At 38.8% G+C, this 23,132-nt stretch overlaps 2 protein-coding genes across 2 annotated transcripts in view; one reads left to right on the top strand and one right to left on the bottom strand.

Moving 5' to 3' along the window:
• LOC103512651 (meteorin-like protein) overlaps positions 1-6,105 on the top strand; it is a 9,076-nt gene extending 2,971 nt beyond the window's left edge. Inside the window, exon 3 of the mRNA XM_026826066.1 lies at positions 5,981-6,105. Within this exon, the coding sequence (XP_026681867.1) occupies positions 5,981-6,105 (125 nt within the window). The remainder of the gene's footprint in view (positions 1-5,980) is intronic.
• Positions 6,106-6,978: 873 nt separating this feature from the next.
• On the bottom strand, positions 6,979-19,231 carry LOC103512650 (Golgi to ER traffic protein 4 homolog). Its single transcript, XM_026826064.1, has 7 exons — positions 19,021-19,231; positions 18,257-18,431; positions 17,867-17,945; positions 17,216-17,456; positions 8,536-8,663; positions 7,613-7,665; positions 6,979-7,087 (listed from the first exon to the last, which is right to left on the bottom strand). The coding sequence occupies exons 2-7, from the start codon at positions 18,391-18,393 to the stop codon at positions 6,979-6,981; spliced, it is 747 nt and encodes a 248-aa protein (XP_026681865.1). The 5' UTR covers positions 18,394-18,431; positions 19,021-19,231.
• Between the last annotated feature and the right edge of the window lie 3,901 nt (positions 19,232-23,132).

Raw genomic sequence — 23,132 nt, 5'->3', positions numbered from 1 at the left:
ACTTAGGTAATGTATTTAATTTTTTACCAGTCAAAGTCATTATTGAATGTTGGGCGTGGACACTATCAGAACGGGTGACAATCAGTGCCTTGCTGCCTTCAGTTGACGACCTGGTCAATTTGGTTACCAGTTAAACAGCTGTGGGCCACTAAAGGTAGAACTAGAAGCACACTATCACCACGTTCCGTCACGTTAGTTAAAGTAGTTTGGCTGTCCTGAACTATATTACCCTACAATATTATGGCAAAACTTTGAAGTTTGAGCTACATCTTTCTGACTCCTCATGAATTCACGTGATGTGATTTGTGTTTCTACTTCAATATTTCTAAGCAATTAGATCCTCGACAAAACCTGTGGTTGGTTGGAAGAGCTCCTTTTGGAGAATCCTGCCACATTAAATAAAGCAAAAAAAAAAATATATATATTGTGGCCAGATTCCCAAACACTGTTGAAGATAAAACTACCTCAGTCGGGATTGAACCCACGCCCTTCTGTTTACCAGGCCATCGTCTTGACCACTACACCACCGAAGTAATACCTACATATGTGTAGGCTTTGTTAGCTCTGTAAATAATAAACATTTATATGTACAAAGTCTGTATACATTAGTTGTGTCAGTACCTATGTTTACTAGCCAGGTTTCATTCTAGGCTGATTCTATACTCTTGTTTCAAACCAGTTCACTTACCTTTGTCCTAAGCTGATAAAGTTACAGAGTATAGAAAAAGTTCACTTCTACAGCTCTGAATGTCTATTGATACAAAAAATATTATGACCTGAACATGGTAATTTATTGTGCAGTAAAAAAGATCTCCCACTGGCAAATTCAGTGCTGATTACTTCTTATTGCCCACAATCGGAAAAGAAAGGTAGGGCTCCGGCAATCCATTAGCTTCCCCCCCTCTCTAAGATAAGGTGGGTGTCAGATTGAACTCCGAACTGTTTAGCAGAGTTACAGTTCCCTCTGTCAAACCTCTTAAAAAAAAAAAAAGATCTTATTACTTAAATGTTGTTATTTGGATATTTTTTTTTTAATAATAAAATTTGGCCAACTAATAACCTAATGAGCTACCGAAAGCGAAGTAATAAGGAAGACAGGATAGGAGAAAGCCAGCCGTTCCGAGAACGAACCTTATCTGTTCAGGATAAAATTCGCTCCCCGCGCGGAAATCGGACCCGCGATGTAGCACTTACAAAGCAGACGCTTTACCCTCCGCAAGCTAACTAGGCTTGCTTAGCTACCGACTTCTTTTAAATCATGTATTATAGATAGGTACCTACATCCTATTATATACCTATACCTGTCCTTATGTATAAGCAGGTAGGTTCATATGATAATTATGATTTATTCATGCTGACAATTTTGATAATAAAAAAAAACCGCTGGTAATAATACCTACCAAGCTGTAAGCTGCCTAATAAATTACTATGTTAAGAAAATAATAGAGAAATAATCTCTAGTCTAGCGCGAACGTCCTCTAAAAAGAAGCAACAATAAAAGCGAAAAAATAATAATAAAATAAAAAATAATGGTAATAAAAAAATCTATCAAAAAATAGAGAAAAAAATCGTGTTATTAAAACCGGACAGGAATTTTCCTACAGGGTGACACTTTCTAAAATAGACCAGTCATGATCGAAGCAGTCACCTGGTAAGAGGAAGGACGCGAGTTCGAATTTCAACGTTCTCGGAACGGCTGGCTTTCCTCCTTCTCTCTTCAACTTCGGGATGATAATACCTCCGTTACAGTTCCCTCAATCAAACCTCTGGAAAGCCAGCCTAGTTAGCTTTGAGAGTAATTCGTCTGCCTTGTAAGCGCTAGGTGGCGGGTTCCATTCCCGCTCGAGGCGGATTTTATCCTAGACAGATATGGTTCTTTCTCGGAAGGGCTGGCTTTCTCCTATCCTGTCCTCCTTCTCTCTTCGATTTGAGATTACAATACCTCCTTTGATGTTGTTACAGTTCAATGTATCATCATACCTCTTTTTTTTCTTGGGGGAAAAAATCATTGATTTACCCTGTACGTTGAGGTGAGGAGAGCAAGTCACGTCAAACGATACAATAGGTGACACGCGTGACGTCACGTCTGTTATCACGTGTGTGACATCACGGTCACGTGCTACATTGAACCTGATGCAAGCTGAGACCCCTGAAGGCAGACAGAACTCTTCATATCTTACCAATTGAACAGAACTGTCAAATTAATATTGGACAAGACTGTCCAAGCCCGGTAGACAGAACTGACCAAAATCCAAATCTGATTAAGATGGGTCCACTGCAAAGCTCAAGTTGAAGAGCGAGTGGTCTCATATCAATATGTCCTAGTCGAGATATCAAATAGCACGCTCTACACTCTACAACTAATCCAATATACATACCTACTACATAGGTACTGTAGACCTTATAACTTTACCCAGTGCTCTACGACAGAGATTTTCAACCAGGGGTACGCGAGAGAAAAATTGTTTAATCGCGGACAAAAGCAAATTTTGAATTTTCAAAAGTTCTGAGTGTGTCTAGAACTCAGTGGTAATGGTACACATCAACCTAGGTATGCGTACCCCCAGTACTCATTATGATGGCGGCGGGGGTACGTGAGATTAAATCCGGGTACAAGGTTGGGAACCGCTGCTCTAAGACCAATCCAATGCGAACCTATAGCCAGGAACAGTACTCTACAATATCTATACATAATGCAGACCTATTTATCTATGTATAAAGCTAGGAACAGTACTGATATATGACACTCTTAACTCAGATTAGAGGTTACAACGTACATTGCCAGTATGGAGAGTAAAGGTTGAGTTAGTTATGTCCAAACGGAATCATACTGAATAGACATAAGTACTTATGTAGGTATGTACTGTACATGATTGTAATATGTACTAAAAGATTGATCATTATGATAGTACCCTAGATACTGTCTAAAGATCAAGCATTTAGTCCATTTAGTATTGCTTGGCTGCCTATAAGTAGGTACCTACTACCTACCCTTTCTTGGCCACGCGACTTATAACTTCGGCCGGTCTGGACTAGTGAGGAACATGGAAAGATTTAGGTCCTTACCTTTGAGTAGGGTATGGCGTATGGCCTACATACTGGCAAATTTTCAAAAATCCCCCCGGACGCCGGACAAACATGTAAAAACCCGGACATGTCCGGGAAAAACCGGACGTCTGGAAACCCTAGATATGAGGGGAACAGAGTTGTGACGTCACAGGACTCAATGTTAGGGATCACGAGGCATTAACGAGAGTGACAATAGGGGCTCTTGTCAGAAGCTATGGCTCTATTATGATAGCTGGGACCTCTTCAGTGCGCGGTGTTTTGAGGGATTACGGTTTAAGGACGACTGTGACGATTCTGTCTGGCTGGGAGACGTTAAACAGGGAGTAGACAGTAGACCAGCTCAGTCTAACTGCGGAACGTTAAACAGGGAGTAGACCAGCTTAGTCTGACTGGGGGACGTTAAACAAGGAGTAAACCAGCTCGGTCTGACTGGGGGACGTTAAACAGGAGTAGACCAGCTTAGTCTGGCTGGGGGACTTTAATTTCCCTTGCTAGAGAAAAAGCTAAGGTTGTGGTCGAAGGGCATCCACTCATAAAATTTGTAGCCAAAACCAAATGTCAGCCCAAAGCAATCACCCTAGTTGAGGCTGATCGAGAGGCTAAAGAACCTTAATTCTTTACCAGGAGAAGAATTCTGCGGAGGGAGTCCTTGTGCAATTTGTGATGGACAAATGGATAGAAGAAGTTTTATGATCGTTTAGTTATCCAATAATTTCTAATAAAGGACCCAGATTGATATCAACATAAATAATACTAGTTCAGATTTGATAAGAGGAATTTAACTATCGTAAAATGCAATAGAAATTTTATAATTATTATTTCCTTCGTGGTAGGTCATAAATATAGGTACATAATGATGTAAGTAGGTACATTCATATTTCCTAAATACGATGAAATTATAGACTATGTAGGACTGAAGGCTGAAGGTAGAATTTTCTAGAAACTCATAGCGACTTAGCCATTTGGCTAGTTCTGTCTTAAGTAGTGTCCACACTACAGTGAGGCAATGTCGCTAGGCGTCTTTTTGGGTACGCCAAGAGTCCCAAGTTGAACTAGCAACCCATCATGCTATTCTCCTGAACACACCCCTGAATACCATCCCAATATTCCTGAATCCACCCCTGAACACTATCAGCTCTTAAGTATAACTGGGAGGTAGATTTAGCTTATATGTTATCTGAAATAGATCCATTAAACTTGAATTTCAAATAAGACGTATTAAAATGAGCTATATTTTACAACTCGGATTGGTCACCAAGTCAACTATCTCATTTTTTAACCAAACTATTTTTTTCCAATGCCATAGGCACGCTATTTACACTTCTTGATGTACGGATGAAGGACGAAATGAAAGTCTAAAAGTAGGTAGGTAGATACGTCAAAAGTGAAAAAAAAAAACGCCTTCTGAGAAATAAAATGACTAGCTCATCCCTATATAAAGCGAACTTAGCTAAAAGCAGGCTAAAATAATACCGACCTGCCCTCAATCTTGTATTGAAATCTTGTTTCGCCAAAATCGATTGTCAAAAAGTTCTAATGAGATCATCCCGTATCTCTTTCAAGTTGTATCCAGAGTATAGCTTGTCCTCCACTCTATTTATGAAATGTCACTGACCATACACTTTTAAGTGATCACTCTCCTATTTGAGATAAGAGTTATCTGCTCTCTGAGCAACAACTTGAATCAGTGCCGAAGAAACCCGAAGAAAAGCACAGATAAAGATCATAAAATTAGTCTATGAATCATTTTTCCAAGTTTAGTCTGTACTCCATATGAGTGCAAAATGACACATCCACTGGCACTCTCTCTCTCTCTCTCTCTCTCTCTCCCTCCTCCTCCTCCTCCTTCTTTGATTAGCTCTTAGAACTAATCAAGGCGCTACAGTTGGTCTTTTCCGACTACTTGCGTAGTCTAACTGGAATTTTTCTTCTTATCATCCTATCCCACATCAGTCAGCAGTGAACTCCTTCATCTGCTGATGTTACACTAGCGTCACTAGGTAATCTAGCAACCTCTCTCTCTCTCTCTCTCTCTCCTCCTCCTCCTCCTCCTCCTCCTCCTCCTTCTTTGATTAGCTCTTAGAACTAATCAAGGCTTCAGTTGGTCTTTTCCGACTACTTACGTAGTCCAACTGGAATTTTTCTTCTTATCATCCTATCCCACATCAGTCAGCAGTGAACTCCTTCATCTGCTGATGTTACACTAGCGTCACTAGGTAATCTAGCAATAAGCTATTTAACGCACTCAGCAAATGTCCTACCAGGAAATCCCGCTCACATCATCGTTTTCAGCGAAATGTCAAATCAGCACGCCAGTGATGTCAGCATAAATGCCCTTCGCACCACGCCATGACAATTTGTAAACAGAATATTTAACATTCTCCTTGGTCGATGTACTAAGCAATCCGAGCTGTTCGTAAACAAGCAGAAATTAATGTTTCTAATAAACAATGCAATTCTGCAGTTGCTGTAGTTCTGCAAATAGTGATATATACTATGACTATGCCAGGATCTTACACAGGTTAACTGGCCCTCAAGACTAACTCCACTAGCTTAACTCCGTACACGAAAATCCCACTTTGAGGTTTAGGTGTAGGCGCAAACAGCCCTAAAGTTGGGTTAAGCTTAAACGAATTTACGAAGGCCAACTTCAAGAACGGGCCTTTGGTTGTAACGAATTTTTACAAACAAAAACACTATAGGTGGTTTCAGGTGCGTACATAATTCAATCAGGACCTCGTATTTAGCTATTTTATTTTCCTTTTCTGGGGGGGGGGATCGTTAGTTACAGACCCCTTTATAAGCTTGGGCCCAGGAGAAACGAGACCAGCTAAATCCCCTTTAGACGGCCCTGATATACTACAATGGCTACTTCTCTGTTCATAAACAATAAAATTCCTCTTGCTGGTAGTTCTGAAAACACTGGAAACCCATCTGACCATGAGTGTTAAGAAATATTGGCGGACACGTCAAGTTCTTTGTATTGAAACGTTAGCTGTTGACATTCTGCTGGTTGGAATGGCGTTCAGCACGTGACAATAAAGATACGTCTTCTATATCTGTAGACAATTATGTACATATATATATATTATAAGACATATTATACATATATGTATATTATAAGATACGTATTCTATATCTATAGACAATTATGTACACATAATTATTATCTCAGCAAACCTCGGCTAGAATGTCCATGTAGAGGTGTAGCCAAGTAGATAAGCTATAATAGTAAAGTAAACACATTTATTAAACCCGCTTGTCACCAAATGGTGGGTTGGACTCCGGTCACTAAAAACCTTAGCAGTTATACAGTGACCTGTCGTTATACAGCGACCAGTTATAGCAGTGACCTTATAAGTAGTAGCAGTGACGAGCCTTAGTAAAACAAAGCGGGTGGATCCCTTTAAGGCCGGCCTTCCATGTAGAGGTGTAGCCAAGTAGATATGCTATAATAGTAAAGTAAACACATTTATTAAACCTATAAGTGCCTTTTCCAAGTACCTATGTAGACTCGTTATGGCGGTAACTAAGTGGATAAAGTACAGTGTGTTTGTATGTTTGGTAGGTAGGCTCTAGATTATGTCCCATCAAGTACTTCTTCCAATTTCTTCGCTCAAAAACTGTCAAAGTCTATGATTTACGACGATAAATGTGAGCTGACTAAGCTAAATCAATAGTTTATTTTTAAATTCAAATGACATTTTAAAAATAAAACTACAGATGGGCCCCATCTTCCCATGAACTAGATCAGATCATCTTCCTAGTGCCTCTCAATCTCATTCAGATTATAGAGAACTTTGTGTGGATTTGCAGACATGCCAGATTGGTAATAATTGAAATTTTAAAATTCGCCTTCCGTTACTAATCCGTCACCCTTCCTCTTCTGTTCACAGCGGACTCGAGGTCTCACACAAGTCGCACGAAATCAAACCCGTCTACCTGCGCTGCAGTCAGGGCACCGTCAAGTGGAAATACCCTCGGGGCGCGCTGCGCATTGTCCTCCGCCAAGGCACATCTGGGAAGGACTTCCACGGGTGCCTCCGCGTGTCACTTAGAGTAGAATTAATGATGGTATTCTCTGGTTTGACTCGCGTCAGATCAGCTAATATTGGTTGGTCTTGATGTAATGTATCAGATATTATGTCCTATGTAGAGATAGTCAGGTACTAGGTCTTGATCCAATGTACCTATCAGATGATATTATATTATGTCCTATGTAGCGACGTATAGTAATCCGAGCTACTCACTTATGGTCGCTTCAGTAACAAAAGAGTTGATGTATTTTTTTTTTTAAGAGATTAAGGACTCTATGTAGGTAGGACCTATAATAAGGACTTGTACTCTTTTGCCTCACCAAGTCAAAATTTAAGCAGACTATTTTTTTCAATTCCTATAGGAGAGATTTTAACAGATCAGTTTGAACAGGGGACAGTCAGGAAAAAATTACTTGGGGGGAAAAAAAACGGGAAATGGTTGATAGGTCATTTCGTTTCCAAAAAGACCTTATGTACCTCGGTATCTACGTAAACTACCTATGTACCTACGTATCATATTCTTGATCGGGTACCTACAGCAGAGGTACTGGAGTACAACCTGTGAAATAAAACAAGATATCAGTACAACCTGTGAAATATGAAAGACCATCAGTTAATACAATTTGAGACAATCGAATTGAGTACAGCTTGGAAAATATACAACACGGATATTAAAACAACATCTAATAGACAAAAGATCGAGCACAACTTGCTTTATCTCCGCTTTATTTGCCTGAGCAATAAACGAAAAATAATAATAAAATGCGTAAATAGAATTATCAATTACTGCAATTTCTTTGTGTCATCATGACAGAATTTTTGTAGGATTTTCCAAATACCTGCAGAGGTACTGGAGTACAACCTGTGAAATAAAACAAGATATCAGTACAACCTGTGAAATATGAAAGACCATCAGTTAATACAATTTGTGACAATCGAATTGAGTACAGCTTGGAAAATATACAACACGGATATTAAAACAACATCTGATAGACGAAAGATCGAGTACAACTTGCTCTAGCTCCGCTTTATTTGCCTGAGCAATAATAATAATAATAATAATAATAATAAAAACGAAAATAATAATAATAAAATGCCTAAATTGTCAATGACTGCAATTTCTTTGTGTTTTAATGACAGAATTTTTGTTTTTGTAGGATTTTCCAAATACCTACTTCTTATTTTAACCACCAACCTAAGTAATGTTTCCTAACAAAACTGGCAACAGTTGCTATGCATACTTATATTAGGTACTTCAGGCTACGCAAGTTACCCAGATTCTTCACGAGGTTGAATGGGCCCCGCATTGGCCAGTCACGGACTCGATCATTGGCATGTTACAAATTTTCGACCCCGCCGGGAATCGAACCCGGGTCTCTCTCGTGCAAGGCGAGTCGAGTGACCACTAATGACATGGAAGGTGACTTACCTGAGCAATAAACAAATCTATTTCGTTGGCATAGCCGCGTTCTCTATGCACCTGTATTAGCATGAGGGCAAAGTTCCGGCCGTCTGTCGAATGAAGGAAGTGGTATCGGGCCAGCACATAATTGTTTTCTGGAATAGAACAAAAGTCACAATTAAATTAAACTCAAAAATGAAGACTTTCTTAGAAAGGGGAGAGAAGGAGGAAGGAGAAGAGGTAATGAGAGAGGAGGAAGATAGAAAGAAGAAAACAAGGGAAAGAGAAGAAGGTAGAAGAACAAAGAGGAGATAAAAAGAGTGAGAAAGAGGGATGAAGGATAAGGAAGCAAGAGAAAGAAGAGGAAAAAACAGGGATTTCCCTTTGTAAAAAAACAGAAAAAGTTTAGTACAAAGGGCAAAAAAAAAAAAAAAAAAAAAAAACAGGTATAGGTACCTATCTAAGTTTTCTCATTATGAACCTAGTATTGGATGCTAGGTTTTTTCTTATTTAGATTTCAGAAAAAGACGCAAAAACTACAACTTTCTTTTTATATTGATTGATTTTATTTCACTAAAATTTTTACAATATACTTAATATCGATTTTATTTTTTTGTCAAAATATATTATAGGCATTAATATTTTAATTACATGTTAATTCAAATTTGAACACTAAAATCTTCAGCACGGAAAAAAGAATTAAGGAAAAAACGACAAGTTCAAAATGTGTGAAAGAAAAAGCAAAAAAAAAGAATACAAAAGTGGTAAGAAGGTTAGTCGACTGAACCTTATCTAGCTACAAGACCATGGAGTAGACGTTGATTTAAATATATCTAATAATTACCGAATTTAAGTAGAAATAAGATGTCAATAGTATGATAATGGTCGTTACACTACTATATTAAATCATTAAAGCTACATCAACCTAGACAAAGAGTCAGCCCTATTTAAGTGTTACAAATTGACGGATTTGGCACGAAAAGGACTTGCAAGCCGTTTTTGTGTCAAACCCTCAATTTGCCCCTCAGAACACAAAGGGGCGCAAGCCACAAAATTTTCATTTTAATTGTAATCGTTTAAAGGTGTGTTCACTGTCCACGATCCATTTAAATCGATGTCGATCGACAGGTTTAAATCATATTCTTTTTAATTCGAAAAGTTCGTTCTCGTTCAGTAAATGTTCGAAAAAATGAGACTTACGCCCCTTTGTATAGTGAGAGACGAACTGATTCCTTATAGGATTTTATAGTACCTATGCCCGTTACCTGTCCCTACAAAAAAACACATTTAAAATATTGCTCATTTGAAATACCTGTCACCCAGCCCTTGTTAAACTAGCATTGGAATCAATTTACCAAATGGGCTGGCTCTTCTCTAATTTCACCAAAAATATAAAACATTTTAGAAGAAACAAAGGCAATTATTCAGAAGCCACGGCAATGAAAAACAAAAATCCTTTTTGTGTTTAACCTAACCCTATAATAACACTGGTCATTCGTGACAGCTCTTTTTGTAGCAATTTTAAATTGACGTGTCTTCTGAAGAAGTACCATAGAAGAACCTTGCTTACCCTACCCGAATTGGACTGGATTTTATACATTGTGACTTTCACAAGCTTATCACCACCTACACCTAGTTTTAAAACTGAGACCACATGGATTCGTAGAAGCTTAACCCATCTCTAGGGCTGTTTACCCCTACACCTTAGCCTCAGAGTGAGTACTAAGACCACATGGTACAGACAATACTAAAAAAGATTCGTTATAGCATAAAAATGTTCTGGGTACCCAGCCAAAAAAACACTTTCACTGACTTTTCTTTTAGGACGATTCTGGGCCAATTGATAGCAGATTTCCGAAGGATGAGTTATCTTCTGGTTTTTTAAATTGCATTATTATTGGGGTCCATTGTCCCAGTGTGTGTATTTTCAATTGCGCAAGGACTGGGGCCTGTTGTCTTCATCGTCATCAAAATCATTGCTGTCTTCCAGATTATTCATGATAGAGGAAAGAATATTGCCTGAAAAGAAAAGAGGAAATTGTAGGTATAAGAAACCCTGTAAATTTTACCTATGAAATATTTAATACCTTGTTTAGACTGCGGGAGTAAAGGGACTTTCCGTCTCATTCGGGCAATATAAACAAGGAATATTCTATTCTAATTTGTTTGATAGGAGTTCAAATTCAAAGTCTCTGTATAACTGCAAATGCAAAGGTTTTTAGTAACACAGGTTTTTTAACCCTATATTCTTAAACAGCCTGCCTCTTTACATCAACCTCATCCAGTCTTAATGAAGGGAAAAGCCAATGGGATTAACTTTAATCTCCAGTCATATAAGGTCAGCCACTCACTATAAGGTAGACCTGACAGGTACACCTGACACCTGATGAGCACACACACACACACTATCAGGTAGACCTGACAGGTACGGCTGAAATAGTCCGTCTGGGTACTAAAGGACAGAAGTACCACACGGTATCCATGTTTGGTAGCTCAATGGTGTTCATCTCATAAATGGGAGGACGTCTGTAGATTCAAATACACGGACCTACTGAAAAGAAACCGATTAGAGTCATTAGTTATCAGTTCTCGAGATCTGGAAGGGGTAAATAAGTATCCTACTAAAATCAATGATTTTTTTTCATTTTTATTAATTTGATAATTTGGGCTTAATTCGGTCTATAATCTACTTATAGGCAGTTCAGGATAGGCATAAATTTGTTAGTATTAGTGGATGTGCAAGTTCTCCTAGGTAGGAATGTAAAATCGGTTGCGAGTTATAGGTAGGAAGGTACTTACCTATAGTTCCCCCCCATCCATTATTTTTTCCTTCTTGACAGGCCACCCTGTTTCGATAACCAAGCATAATAATGCATAGCTTTGAGTCATCTAATAATCTCGAGAACCAATGGTTAAATGGGTGCAATTTTTTTCTTGGTAGATATACGTAGAATCTACCAAGCCTTAAACCAAGCCTCTGTTTAAACTGCACACACGCGGGGATCTGATGAAATAATTAGCATTGGTTTTGTATAAAACAGCGGAAATATTCCCATCATCGTAATTGCAATCGAAATTCCTCCCAGGTCACAGAGGTTAAGTAACGAAGAGCCAGGCAGTTTAGTCGATTGGTAACCGTTGATTCCTTTTGGCATTTTTGATGAGTTAAAAACAGTAAATCCTAACCATACCTATGTACGTAAAGAACCAAGATTTGAAGGCACTGAATTTTGTAGGACCTCTTGAATTTTGTAGTATTAAAGGATGTGTCAATTTTCTCTTTTGCTATTTTTGTACCTATGTGGTCTTCATCAGTTAGCCATAGCTCCTTTGGTATTTCAGCAAAGGAAAACCTCATGAAAATTTAAGACTTGCTTGGACTGCCAAGCTAGGGTCCTTTCCGAACAGTAGATACTGTTTCATAAGTAGGATATTTTCTTCTCTTCTAAAAGTAGTAGGTAATAAAGAAAATAGTTCTTTATCCTGTCACCACAGTAGATTATAAGATCTTCTGCCAACAGCTCGTGCTTACTCTTCAGTTAGTGGTTAGATATGTAGCTACCTATGTACACAGATCCCTACCTTCCTACCTATAACTCGCAACCGATTTTACATTCCTACCTAGGAGAACTTGCACATCCACTAATACTAACAAATTTATGCCTATGAACTGCCTATAAGTAGATTATAGACCGAATTAAGCCCAAATTATCAAATTAATAAAAATGAAAAAAAAAATCATTGATTTTAGTAGGATACTTATTTACCCCTTCCAGATCTCGAGAACTGATAACTAATCACTCTAATCGGTTTCTTTTCAGTAGGTCCGTGTATTCGAATCTACAGACGTCCTCCCATTTATGAGATGAACACCATTGAGCTACCAAACATGGATACCGTGTGGTACTTCTGTCCTTTAGTACCAAAACCAGTTCACAGTTTTCCACACCACCCGATATTTCTAGTTACCATTAGGTATGTATCTATTTCTATTTACCAGCATAATTTTTATGTATTAGCGCTTGTGTGTAGGTAATTCCAGAGCACACCCCGAACACACAGTGTAAGCAAAACATATTTATAATAATAAAAACCAGTTCATGATGATTAGTACTGAAACCAGTGGCGAAGAGAAATTAATGTGAACCAGTTTTGTATCCACTCTGACAATTTTTTGTTCGAATTTAACTGCCAATTTTCTGCCCTAATATGATTTGCAAATTTGATGGACAATTTTAAATTCCCAAATACAATAACAGTACCTAGCTTACTACTCGGGTAAAGGGACTTTTTTGTCCTATGGTCAAATTAATCAAATTTAGGTACTCACCTAAATTTTTTATGGCTTCCTTTTAAAAGTAACACTTTATTTATTTATTTATTTTTAATGCGTTTCTTTCCAGCTTCGGTGGTGTCAAGACACTCGGCACTCGTAGTACCTAATCAAGAGGGTGTGGGTTCAATCCCAGCCAAGGTAAGAAATTTTGTCCTCAATATCATTTGAGATATTGACGGTGCTGAATTAGACTACTCCTCCATCTTGGGGTTCGAATCCCAAGAGTTCACTGGAGTATCACTCATCCCAATGATAGTAACCAATGGGATTAAGCTCAGATAGAAAAGGAAGTAACAATATTTCCCAATTTCATTAGACCAATCGAGAACTATTATGGTCGTCGAGTATCCGGTTAAATCGTCGAGTTTTATTTACGTTCGCGTCGTCGACGTTAAAACTAAATAGTAGTGCGTCGCGTCAGAGAAAGAGGGATGAAGGATAAGGAAGCAAGAGAAAGAAGAGGAAAAGGGTAGGAAGGAGGAGAGGAAGAAAGAGGGGTAGAGGAAAGGAGGAGAGGTCAAGGGGAAAAGGAGGGAAAGAAGAGGAAAAAGGGAAAAGAAGGGAAGAAGAAGAAGGAAGAGAGAAATAGTATGGGAAGAAGGGAGCAGAAGAATGGGGAGCAGAAGGAAGAGGGAAGAAGAAGAAAGAGGGAAGAAGAAGAAAGAGGAAAGAAGAGGAAAGAAGAAGAAAGAGGAAAGAAGAGGAAAGAAGAAGAAAGAGGAAAGAAGAAGAAAGAGGAAAGAAGAAGAAAGAGGAAAGAAGAGGAAAGAAGAAGAAAGAGGAAAGAAGAGGAAAGAAGAAGAAAGAGGAAAGAAGAGGAAAGAAGAAGAAAGAGGAAAGAAGAGGAAAGAAGGATAAAAAGGAGGGATGAAAGAGGAAGGAGAAGGGAGGAAGAGAGAAATAATATTGGAAGAGGGAAGGAGGAGAAAGAGAAATAGTATGGGAAGAAGGGAGCAGAAGGAAGAGGAAAGAAGAAGAAGAAAGAGGAAAGAAGAAGAGAAGGTAAAAAGAGAGTCAAACCCCAGAGAATACCATCATTAATTCTACTCTAAGGTATATTCTATTCTATTAAACCCAGAGACATGGAAACAATAGAATACATATATAGACTAGAGATCGAAAGGACGGACTTAGGTATAAAGGATCTTGAGGATAATGAAACCTGAGCACGTGTGAGTTGATGAAAACCCCATGGTCGTCACTGTTCGTCTTGGGAAGTGAAGGTTCTGGGTTCAAGTTCTGGTTGGGAAAAAGGTCATATCTTTTCCAAGCTCTAGTCTAGACCGGTCGAAGTCCTATGTCGCGTGGCCAAGGGAGGGTAGGTAGGTAGGTACGTTTTTATTATTATTATTATAATGTTTAAGAGATTTGATAGCGGGAACTATAACTGTTAAGGCTTTATCCCGAAACCGAAGAGGGAAGGAAGACAGGATAGGAGAAAAATGTATGGTATCATTCGTACATAGTGGCAATTAGGTACCAATGGGTAGGTACACACTGTGATTAATCTCTTATTGGAAGTGTATCACCTTTGTATCTTTAGAATATCTGATTATCCAGGGTACTTTCATCATGGCAAATCCTTTAGTACCTACACAAGTACTTATGTCTAGCAGTGTTATGATTCTGTTTGGACATAACTAACTCAACCTTTACTCTCATGGCAATGTAGGTTGTAACCTCTAATCTGAGTTAGAGTGTCATATATCAGTACTATTCCTAGCTCTATACATAGATACATAGGTCTGCAGTTGTAAGCGCTAGGTCACGGGTTCGATTCCCGGCCGGGGCGGATTTTATCCTGAACGGATAATGTTCGTTCTCGGAACGGATGGATTTTTCCTATCATTCTTCTCTCTTCGATTTCGGGACGATGAGACTTTAGCAGTTACAGTTTGTAAGCGCTAGGTCACGGGTTCGATTCCCGGCCGGGGCGGATTTTATCCTGAACGGATAATGTTCGTTCTCGGAACGGATGGATTTCTCCTATCCTGTCATTCTTCTCTCTTCGATTTCGGGACGATGGGACTTTAGCAGTTACAGTTTAGTTCCCTCTATCAAACCTCTAGACAAAAAAGAACCAATATCAATTGGAAAGTTTGGAAATGTTGGACGATAATCGTGTTCGACAATGTTTGGTAAATGTGGACATGTTGGGAAACTGTCCTAACAAGTATGGACCCAGCTTAATCAGATTTGGATTTTGGTCAGTTCTGTCTACCGGGCTTGGACAGTTTTGTCCAATAATAGTTCTCTTTAATAGGTAAGATATGAAGAGTTCTGTCTGCCTTCAGGGGTCTCAGCTTGCATCAGGTTCAATGTAGCACGTAACCGTGATGTCACACACGTGATAACAGACGTGACGTCACGCGTGTCACCTATTGTATCGTGTGACGTGACTTGCTCTCCTCACCTCAGAATACAGGGTGGATCAAAGATTAAAAAAAAAGAAAAGAGGTTTGATACAGGGAACTTTACAACGTCAAAAGAGGTATTGTAATCCCAAATCGAAGAGAGAAGGAGGACAGGATAGGAGAAAGCCAGCCCTTCCGAGAAAGAACCATATCTGTCTAAGATAAAATCCGCCTCGGGCGGGAATGGACCCCGCAACCCGCAACCTAGCACTTACCAAGCTAATTAGGCTGGCTTTCCAGAGGTTTGATTGAGGGAACTGTAACAACGGAGGCATTTTCAACCTGAAATCGAAGAGAGAAAGTGGATAGGGTAGAAGAAAGCCAGCCGTTCTGAGAACGTTGAAATTCGAACTCGCGTCCTTCCCCTTACCAGGTGACTGCTTCGATTATTAAAATGCAGTTTCTTTGTGTTATTATATCACAACTTATCACAACAACTGCTTCGATTATGACTGGTCTATTTTAGAAAGTGTCACCCTGTAGGAAAATTCCCGTCCGGTTTTAATAACACGATTTTTTTCTCTATTTTTTGATAGATTTTTTTATTACCTACTATATTATTTTTTATTTTATTATTATTATTTTTTCGCTTTTATTGTTGCTTCTCTTTAGAGGACGTTCGCGCTAGACTAGAGATTATTTCTCTATTATTTTCTTAACATAGTAATTTATTAGGCAGCTTACAGCTTGGTAGGTATTATTACCAGCGGTTTTTTTTATTATCAAAATTGTCAGCATGAATAAATCTAGGCGCACGGCAGTGCGCCAGGCCAACTTCTGGCCTGAGCACGCCAGTGTCAGAACGTGCCTGACACGGTTTCGTATTATAATGTAATAATTCAAACATGAAGTGCAAGGTTATCCTGAATCACACCCAGCCCTGGACTCCCTTTTGTATACGCGTAGGTACCCGATCAAGAATATGATACGTAGGTACATAGGTAGTTTACATAGATACCGAGGTACATAAGGTCTTTTTGGGAACGAAATGACCTATCAATCATTTCCCGTTTTTTTTTCTTCTTTTTTCTCCAAGTAATTTTTTCCTGACTGTCCCCTGTTCAAACTTATCTGTTAAAATCTCTCCTACAGGAATTGAAAATAGTCTGCTTAAATTTTGACTTGGTGAGGCAAAAGAGTACAAGCGCGCTCCTTATTATAGGTCCTACCTACATAGAGTCCTTAATCTCTTAAAAAAAAAATCCATCAACTCTTTTGTTACTGAAGCGACCATAAGTGAGTAGCTCGGATTACCACACGTCGCTACATAGGACATAATATATTATCTGATAGGTACATTGGATCAAGACCTAGTACCTAACTATCTCTACATAGGTATCTGATACATTACATCAAGACCAACCAATATTAGCTGATCTGACGCGAGTCAAACCAGAGAATACCATCATTAATTCTACTCTAAGGTATATTCTATTCTATTAAACCCAGAGACATGGAAACAATAGAATAGATATAGACTAGAAAATCTAGAGATTAGATACATATTATATAGATATACCTACCCTACAGATTGAAAGGACGGGCTTAGGTTCCATGATAAGGGATCTTGAGGATAATGAAACTTGAGCACGTGTGAGTTGATGAAAACCCCGTGGTCATAACCGCTCGTCTTGGGAAGTGAAAGTGGTAAAAAGAAAGGATGAAAGAGGAAGGAATGAGAGTAGAAGAGGAAAGGAAGAACACTGTCGAATTTCCAAGTCTCTTACCTTGCCAGAACCAGTCTAGTTAGCTTGGTTGGTAGTGCGTCTGCCTTGTAAGCGCTGGGCCGCGGGTTCGATTCCCGCTCGGGGCGGATTTTGTCCTGATGGGATAATGTTCATTATCGGAACGGTTGGCTTTCTCCTATCCTCTCTTTCTTCTCTCTTTGATTTCGGGATGATAAGAACTTAGCAGTTACACTTCCCTCTGTCAAACTAAAAAAAAAAAAAAATCTTACCTCGCCAGAACATATTGGCTATACACTCATGAAGACTCGGATGTCCACTCTGTTTCACTGCTGCATTTTTCGACCACTTGAGGGCGCTGTTGATGATATCCCCTCGCTGTGGATTTTCCGGTCGGATCCGGCTTAGCAGGGAGGTAAGTTTGGAGAAGAGCTGATTGTTGGGTGTCCCCTCTGTGCCGGATTTGACTAGGGTGTCAATGATCAGCTGTGTAAGGTCGATACCGCTTGCATCCTGGAATTGTAACAGAGATTAGGTGTAATAGAACATTGGTTTACAAGTTTACATAATGGAAGGTCATCTTATTGGATGAAGTTGAGGGGTGATGAAGTTTTGAAGTGGTCCGTCCCATAGCATAGACACAAAACCCTGTAGCCACTGCTCAATTCCAGGAATTACCAACTGCATTACCGGGATGATGTGACGAAGCAGAGGAGACTACAATACCATCTCATTGGATAGAGTTTTAATGTGACTGTATTACTGCTAATGTAATTAGGGGAGGAGTTTTACTTTTACCCACGATTTAGAAAGACCTGAAACAGCTACTCACATTGCAACAGCTGTTTCATTGTTACAAACTGAATATAGGGATGAAACATTCATCTTTTTTAAAGGATCCATCAAAAAGGAATATTACTTACCTGATCTTTATCAAAAAATACTTCAGCTCCATCAAACAATAAATCTAACAGGTCAGAATATTTCTTTTGATTCAAATATCTGTAACAAGAAAAAATGAGAAATAAATTTGGTGAGTAATTTCTTAGGATTCAACTTTAGGTCTTGGGTTTGATTACCACCCAGAGCAAATTTCATCCTAAACAGAGAAGGTTTGTTCTTGGAACAGCTGGAGGAGGCTTCTATTCATTAGCATGTTTTTTTTTTTCTCTCTCTCTCTCTCTCTCTCTCTCTCTCTCTCTCTCTCTCTCTCTCTCTCTCTCTCTCTCTTGGGTCAATTCCTACTGGGCAAGGGTTGATGGTTGGTTCTCCATTGTGGACACCCAAATACTAACATACAACTTTACACTTACCTAAAATACAAAGTTCTGTACATCTGATGAGCTTCATAATAGTTGCCACTATTGACGGATGCTCGTAATTTGGTCAGCACCCGACTAACTCCATTTGACGTGGGAGATGGACTGCTTGATGTAGTGGATGATTCCATGATGAATTCTCAAGCCTTGCGGAAGAGTTTTAGCATACCTGGAAAAGAAATGTTTACTTAATTTGTAAATTTGTATCATCACTAGCACTAGTTCAGAAGATCTTCTTCTAAAATATGTGAAGAAATGTTTACTTAATTTGTAAATTTGTATCATCACTAGCACTAGTTCAGAAGATCTTCTTCTAAAATATGTAGGTACCTACCTACGTACATGACTGTTAAAGGTATTTTGTGTTATTTGTGAATTAATTTAGAGCTAAAACTTTGAATTTTGAACAGTTTCTGAACCATGAATTTTAGTGTAAAAAGTAAATTATAGGTATTCAAAACTCAATTGTAGATAGGGAATTTAATCTGGTAGCCATATTTCATAGTTAAATTGGATAATGGAATTTTTATTTTTATAATTTTTAATGAAATTAAGGAAACTAACAAAAAATTAATCAAATTTGTAGTCAGACTTACCTACCCTAACAAGTAAAATATCACATGATAAGAATATCTAACGGTGGAGATTTTTGTTCAGTCAATATACACATTAAATGTGTTGTCTTGTGGTCAATTTCAATAGACCAATTCCCAATCTAAATCCAAGAGTAAAAATTTCAAAGGATATATTTTACTTACCTGAAGAGTTTGTCCTTGTGAACACAATCTTCGTTAGACCTAGAAAGTGTTACAGGTGATGAATATGATAAAGAGATAAGAACATAGGATAGGTATTTAGGAAACCAATGAAAGTATAAAAGAGACTACAAAATCTAGAATTTCTAGAAATGGAAAAAAGTATTCCCAAGCACTTGTGGCCAAATTTAGGCTGTAGAAAATATTTTTTTGAATTTTCCCGGTTCTGAAGAATTCAAAATGGAGGAGAGTCGGCCATTGTTAAAAAACGGGCTGCAAATCTGTCAGGAGGGCAAAATGGACTGGATAAGGGTACGATGTAAAAAGTGAAGCAGCATTGTGTTCAACATGGGACATCTGAAAAATCTGAAACATTATAATTATGGGTTCAGGTTCAGTTGTTAGTTATTTGGCGTTACCCAGGGTGCACCACGTGGAGGTAACTAACTTCGCACCCCAACACAGAAACATAGAACAGATAAACACAGAAACATATAAACATAGAACAGATAAACAGAGAAACACGGGTGCACCACGTGGAGGTAACTAACTTCGCACCCCAACACAGAAACATAGAACAGATAAACACAGAAACATATAAACATAGAACAGAGAAACATAGAAACATATAAACATAGAACAGATAAACAGAGAAACATAGAGACAGATAAACAGAGATACAGAAAAAAGAGACACAGATCATGCACAATGGGACAGATAAAGAAGGTACAATAAGAGACACAGATCATGCACAACGTAAGAGACAGATCATGCACAACGGGACAGATAAAGAAGGTACAATAAGAGACACAGATCATGCACAAAGGTCATCAAGAACCACTGGATTGCTGAGGGCTTCTGAGTCCAGTTAGAGAGGAGAGATCCACGTAAGTTCTTCATGGAAAGGATGTAGGGTCTGCAGATTATTCTTGAGTGGACCATCATCAATGAAGCCAGAATCATACAGGGAAATTGGAGACACAGTTATTCACCTAGAAGAAAAGAAGACAGATACGATTAGTAACCCCCCCCCCCATAAAATTTTACCCCTGCCGACGCCTTTGCTATGAGATCGAACCCATGCAGTAGACTTTTTTTTTTTTTTTTCAGATCGAAGCCTTTGCTTTGGGATTGAACCCATGCAATGGAAGACACTTTGATTCAGGAACTATTTTCTTTGATCGACGCCGTTTCTTTGGGATTGAACCCAAGTAGTCGAAGATTTGTTGAATCAGGAACTATTGCTGATTTCTTGATTTTACAGATGGAGGGATGTCTTCCGGTTGCAGCAGGATTGGAATGTGTTGGATCGGATGTTGGATGTCTTCAAGTATCACAGGTACGCTGGGAAATACTGGATGGGGTCCAATGACATATGTTGGAAAGGGTTGATGATCATCTAATCCTAATGAATGAGTGGAGTACTTTGGGGGATCCTTGGAAGGTCATCAAGAACCACTGGATTGCTGAGGGCTTCTGAGTTCAGTTAGAGAGGAGAGATCCACGTAAGTTCTTCATGGAAAGTATGTAGGGTCTGCAGATTATTCTTGAGTGGACCATCGTCAATGAAGCCAGAATGATACAGAGAAGCAATTTTTTTTAGACCAAAAGGAACCATAAATCGAGTGATAATCATTACTTTTTAATACTTCGAAAATAAGGGCCAGTCTAGTGTATATAGCTAAGCAAGCCTACTTAGCTTGCGGAGGGTAAAGCGTCTGCTTTGTATAAGTGCTACGTCGCGGGTCCGATTTCCGCGCGGGGAGCGAATTTTATCCTGCACAGATAAGGTTCGTTCTCGGAACGGCTGGCTTTCTCCTATCCTGTCTTCCTTATTACTTCGCTTTCGGTAGCTAATTAGGTTAATAGTTGGCCAAATTTTATTATTAAAAAAAACATATCCAAATTACAACATTTAATAAGATCTTTTTTTTTTTAAAGAGGGTTGATAGAGGGAACTGTTACTGCTATGGTCTTATCGTCCCGAAATCGAAGAGAGAAGGAAGACAGGATAGGAGATTAGGAGAAAGCCAGTCGTTCCGAGAACGAACATTAGGATCTTTTTTACTGCACAATAAATTACCATGTTCAGGTCATACTGGTCATAATATTTTTTGTATCAATAGACATTCAGAGCTGTAGAACTGAACTTTTTCTATACCTGATAGTGAGTGTGCTTATCAGGTATCAGGTAGACCTGACAGGCGGACCTGATCAAGGGTATCTGTAAGGTCTGCCTGATCAAGTGAAGGTCCGGCCTTAAAGGGATCCACCCGCTTTGTTTTACTAAGGCTCGTCACTGCTACTACTAAGGTCACTGCTATAACTGTATAACTGCTGTATAACTGGTCGCTGTATAACGACAGGTCACTGTATAACTGCTAAGGTTTTTAGTGACCGGAGTCCAACCCACCATTTGGTGACAAGCTACCCTCCTAGCCTCCTACTCATATTACCCTCACCAAACCCGAGTGGGCCCGGTGAAAGGCAGCAGCACGAAATTGCCCAGATGGTCAACAATCAGCACAGATCCCTATTTCTCCTACCAACTGCTACTGGTTAGATGGTACGTTCCAACTGTTACTCACTGGTAGGTCAAACATAAATCAGAGGACCTCAGCGGGTTGTCCTGGCCAGAAGAAATAATCTGCCTCTGAATGAAACCGTGTTGTACAGGAGCAAAGGATGACTTCATAAAGAGTTGAGGTGCCAGTCTAGTTAGCTTGGTTGGTAGCGCGTCTGCCTTGTAAGCGCTAGGTCACGGGTTCGATTCCCGGCCGGGGCGGATTTTATCCTGATGGGATAATGTTCGTTCTCGGAACGGATGGATTTTTCCCATCTTGTCATTCTTCTCTCTTCGATTTCGGGACGATGAGACTTTAGCAGTTACAGTCAGCTTAGGACAAAGGTAAGTGAACTGGTTTGAAACAAGAGTATAGAATCAGCCTAGAATGAAACCTGGCTAGTAAACATAGGTACTAACACAACTAATGTATACAGACTTTGTAGATATAAATGTTTATTATTTACAGAGCTAACAAAGCCTACACATGGGTATTACTTCGGTGGTTCGGTGGTGTATAGTGGTCAAGACGATCGCCTGGTAAACAGAAAGGCGTGGGTTCAATCCCGACTGAGGTAGTTTTATCTTCAAAATTGTTTGGGAATCTGGCCACAATATTGAAGTAGAAACACAAATCACGTCACGTGAATTCATGGGGAGTCAGAAAGATGTAGCTCAAACTTCAAAGTTTTGCCATAATATTGTAGGGTATTATAGTTCAGGACAGCCAAACTACCTTAACTAACGTGACGGAACGTGATGATAGTGTGCTTCTAGTTCTACCTTTAGTGACCCACAGCTGTTTAACTGGTAACCAAATTAACCAGGTCGTCAACTGAAGGCAGCAAGGCACTGATTGTCCATTGTCACCCGTTCTGATAGTGTCCACGCCCAACATTCAATAATGACTTTGACTGGTAAAAAATTAAATAAATTAAGTGTTTTTTTTAATGTAAATAAAAAGTATAGCTAGTAAAAAATACATCAATTCTTAAAAAAAAAGAAAAAAGAAAAAAAAGATGTGAATGTTTTTTGCATAAAATTAGACGAAAAAAATAAAAGCAAGGTTAAGTAAATCAAAATTAGACTGTTGAAACATAGCTTTTAGTTATGTGCATAAATAAATAGTTATGTTTTATGTATATAAGATCTAGACAGTATAACATAGCTTTTAGTTATGTACAATGTTTTAGTTGTACATAACTGATACATAATTATGTTTTATGTTTATTTATAGATCGATACAGTAAGTATGCTGTCCAGAGTATATAAGATCTAGACAGTATAACATAGCTTTTAGTTATGTACAATGTTTTAGTTGTACATAACTGATACATAATTATGTTTTATGTATATTAGATCGATATAGTATGCTGTCCAGCATTGTATGCTTCAGATACCACATTATTGTAATCAGTCTCATTGTATTAGGTCCTTAGGTTACAATCACCTTCGTGTAATGATCTATTGACAGAATGCCAGCACAACTCATTAGACTACAAGCCAGCTACATGCTTGATACAAGTCCAGATTTAATGAACCAGGAGTGCGC

The sequence above is a fragment of the Diaphorina citri genome, unplaced genomic scaffold (genome assembly GCF_000475195.1).
Source record: "Diaphorina citri unplaced genomic scaffold, Diaci psyllid genome assembly version 1.1 scaffold869, whole genome shotgun sequence".
NCBI classification, from domain to species: domain Eukaryota; kingdom Metazoa; phylum Arthropoda; class Insecta; order Hemiptera; family Psyllidae; genus Diaphorina; species Diaphorina citri.
Note: the sequence above shows the minus strand (reverse complement) of the source record. Positions and strands in the feature narration are given on the sequence as shown.

Coding starts and splice junctions, on each gene's coding strand:
- LOC103512650 (XM_026826064.1), bottom strand. CDS start 18,393: ATGGAATCATCCACTACATCAAGCAGTCCATCTCCCACGTCAAATGGA. Junction 17,946..18,256: donor TACAGAACTTTGTATTTTAG/GTAAGTGTAAAG, acceptor TTCTTGTTACAG/ATATTTGAATCAAAAGAAAT. Junction 7,666..8,535: donor TAGATTTGTTTATTGCTCAG/GTAAGTCACCTT, acceptor TTTATTTCACAG/GTTGTACTCCAGTACCTCTG.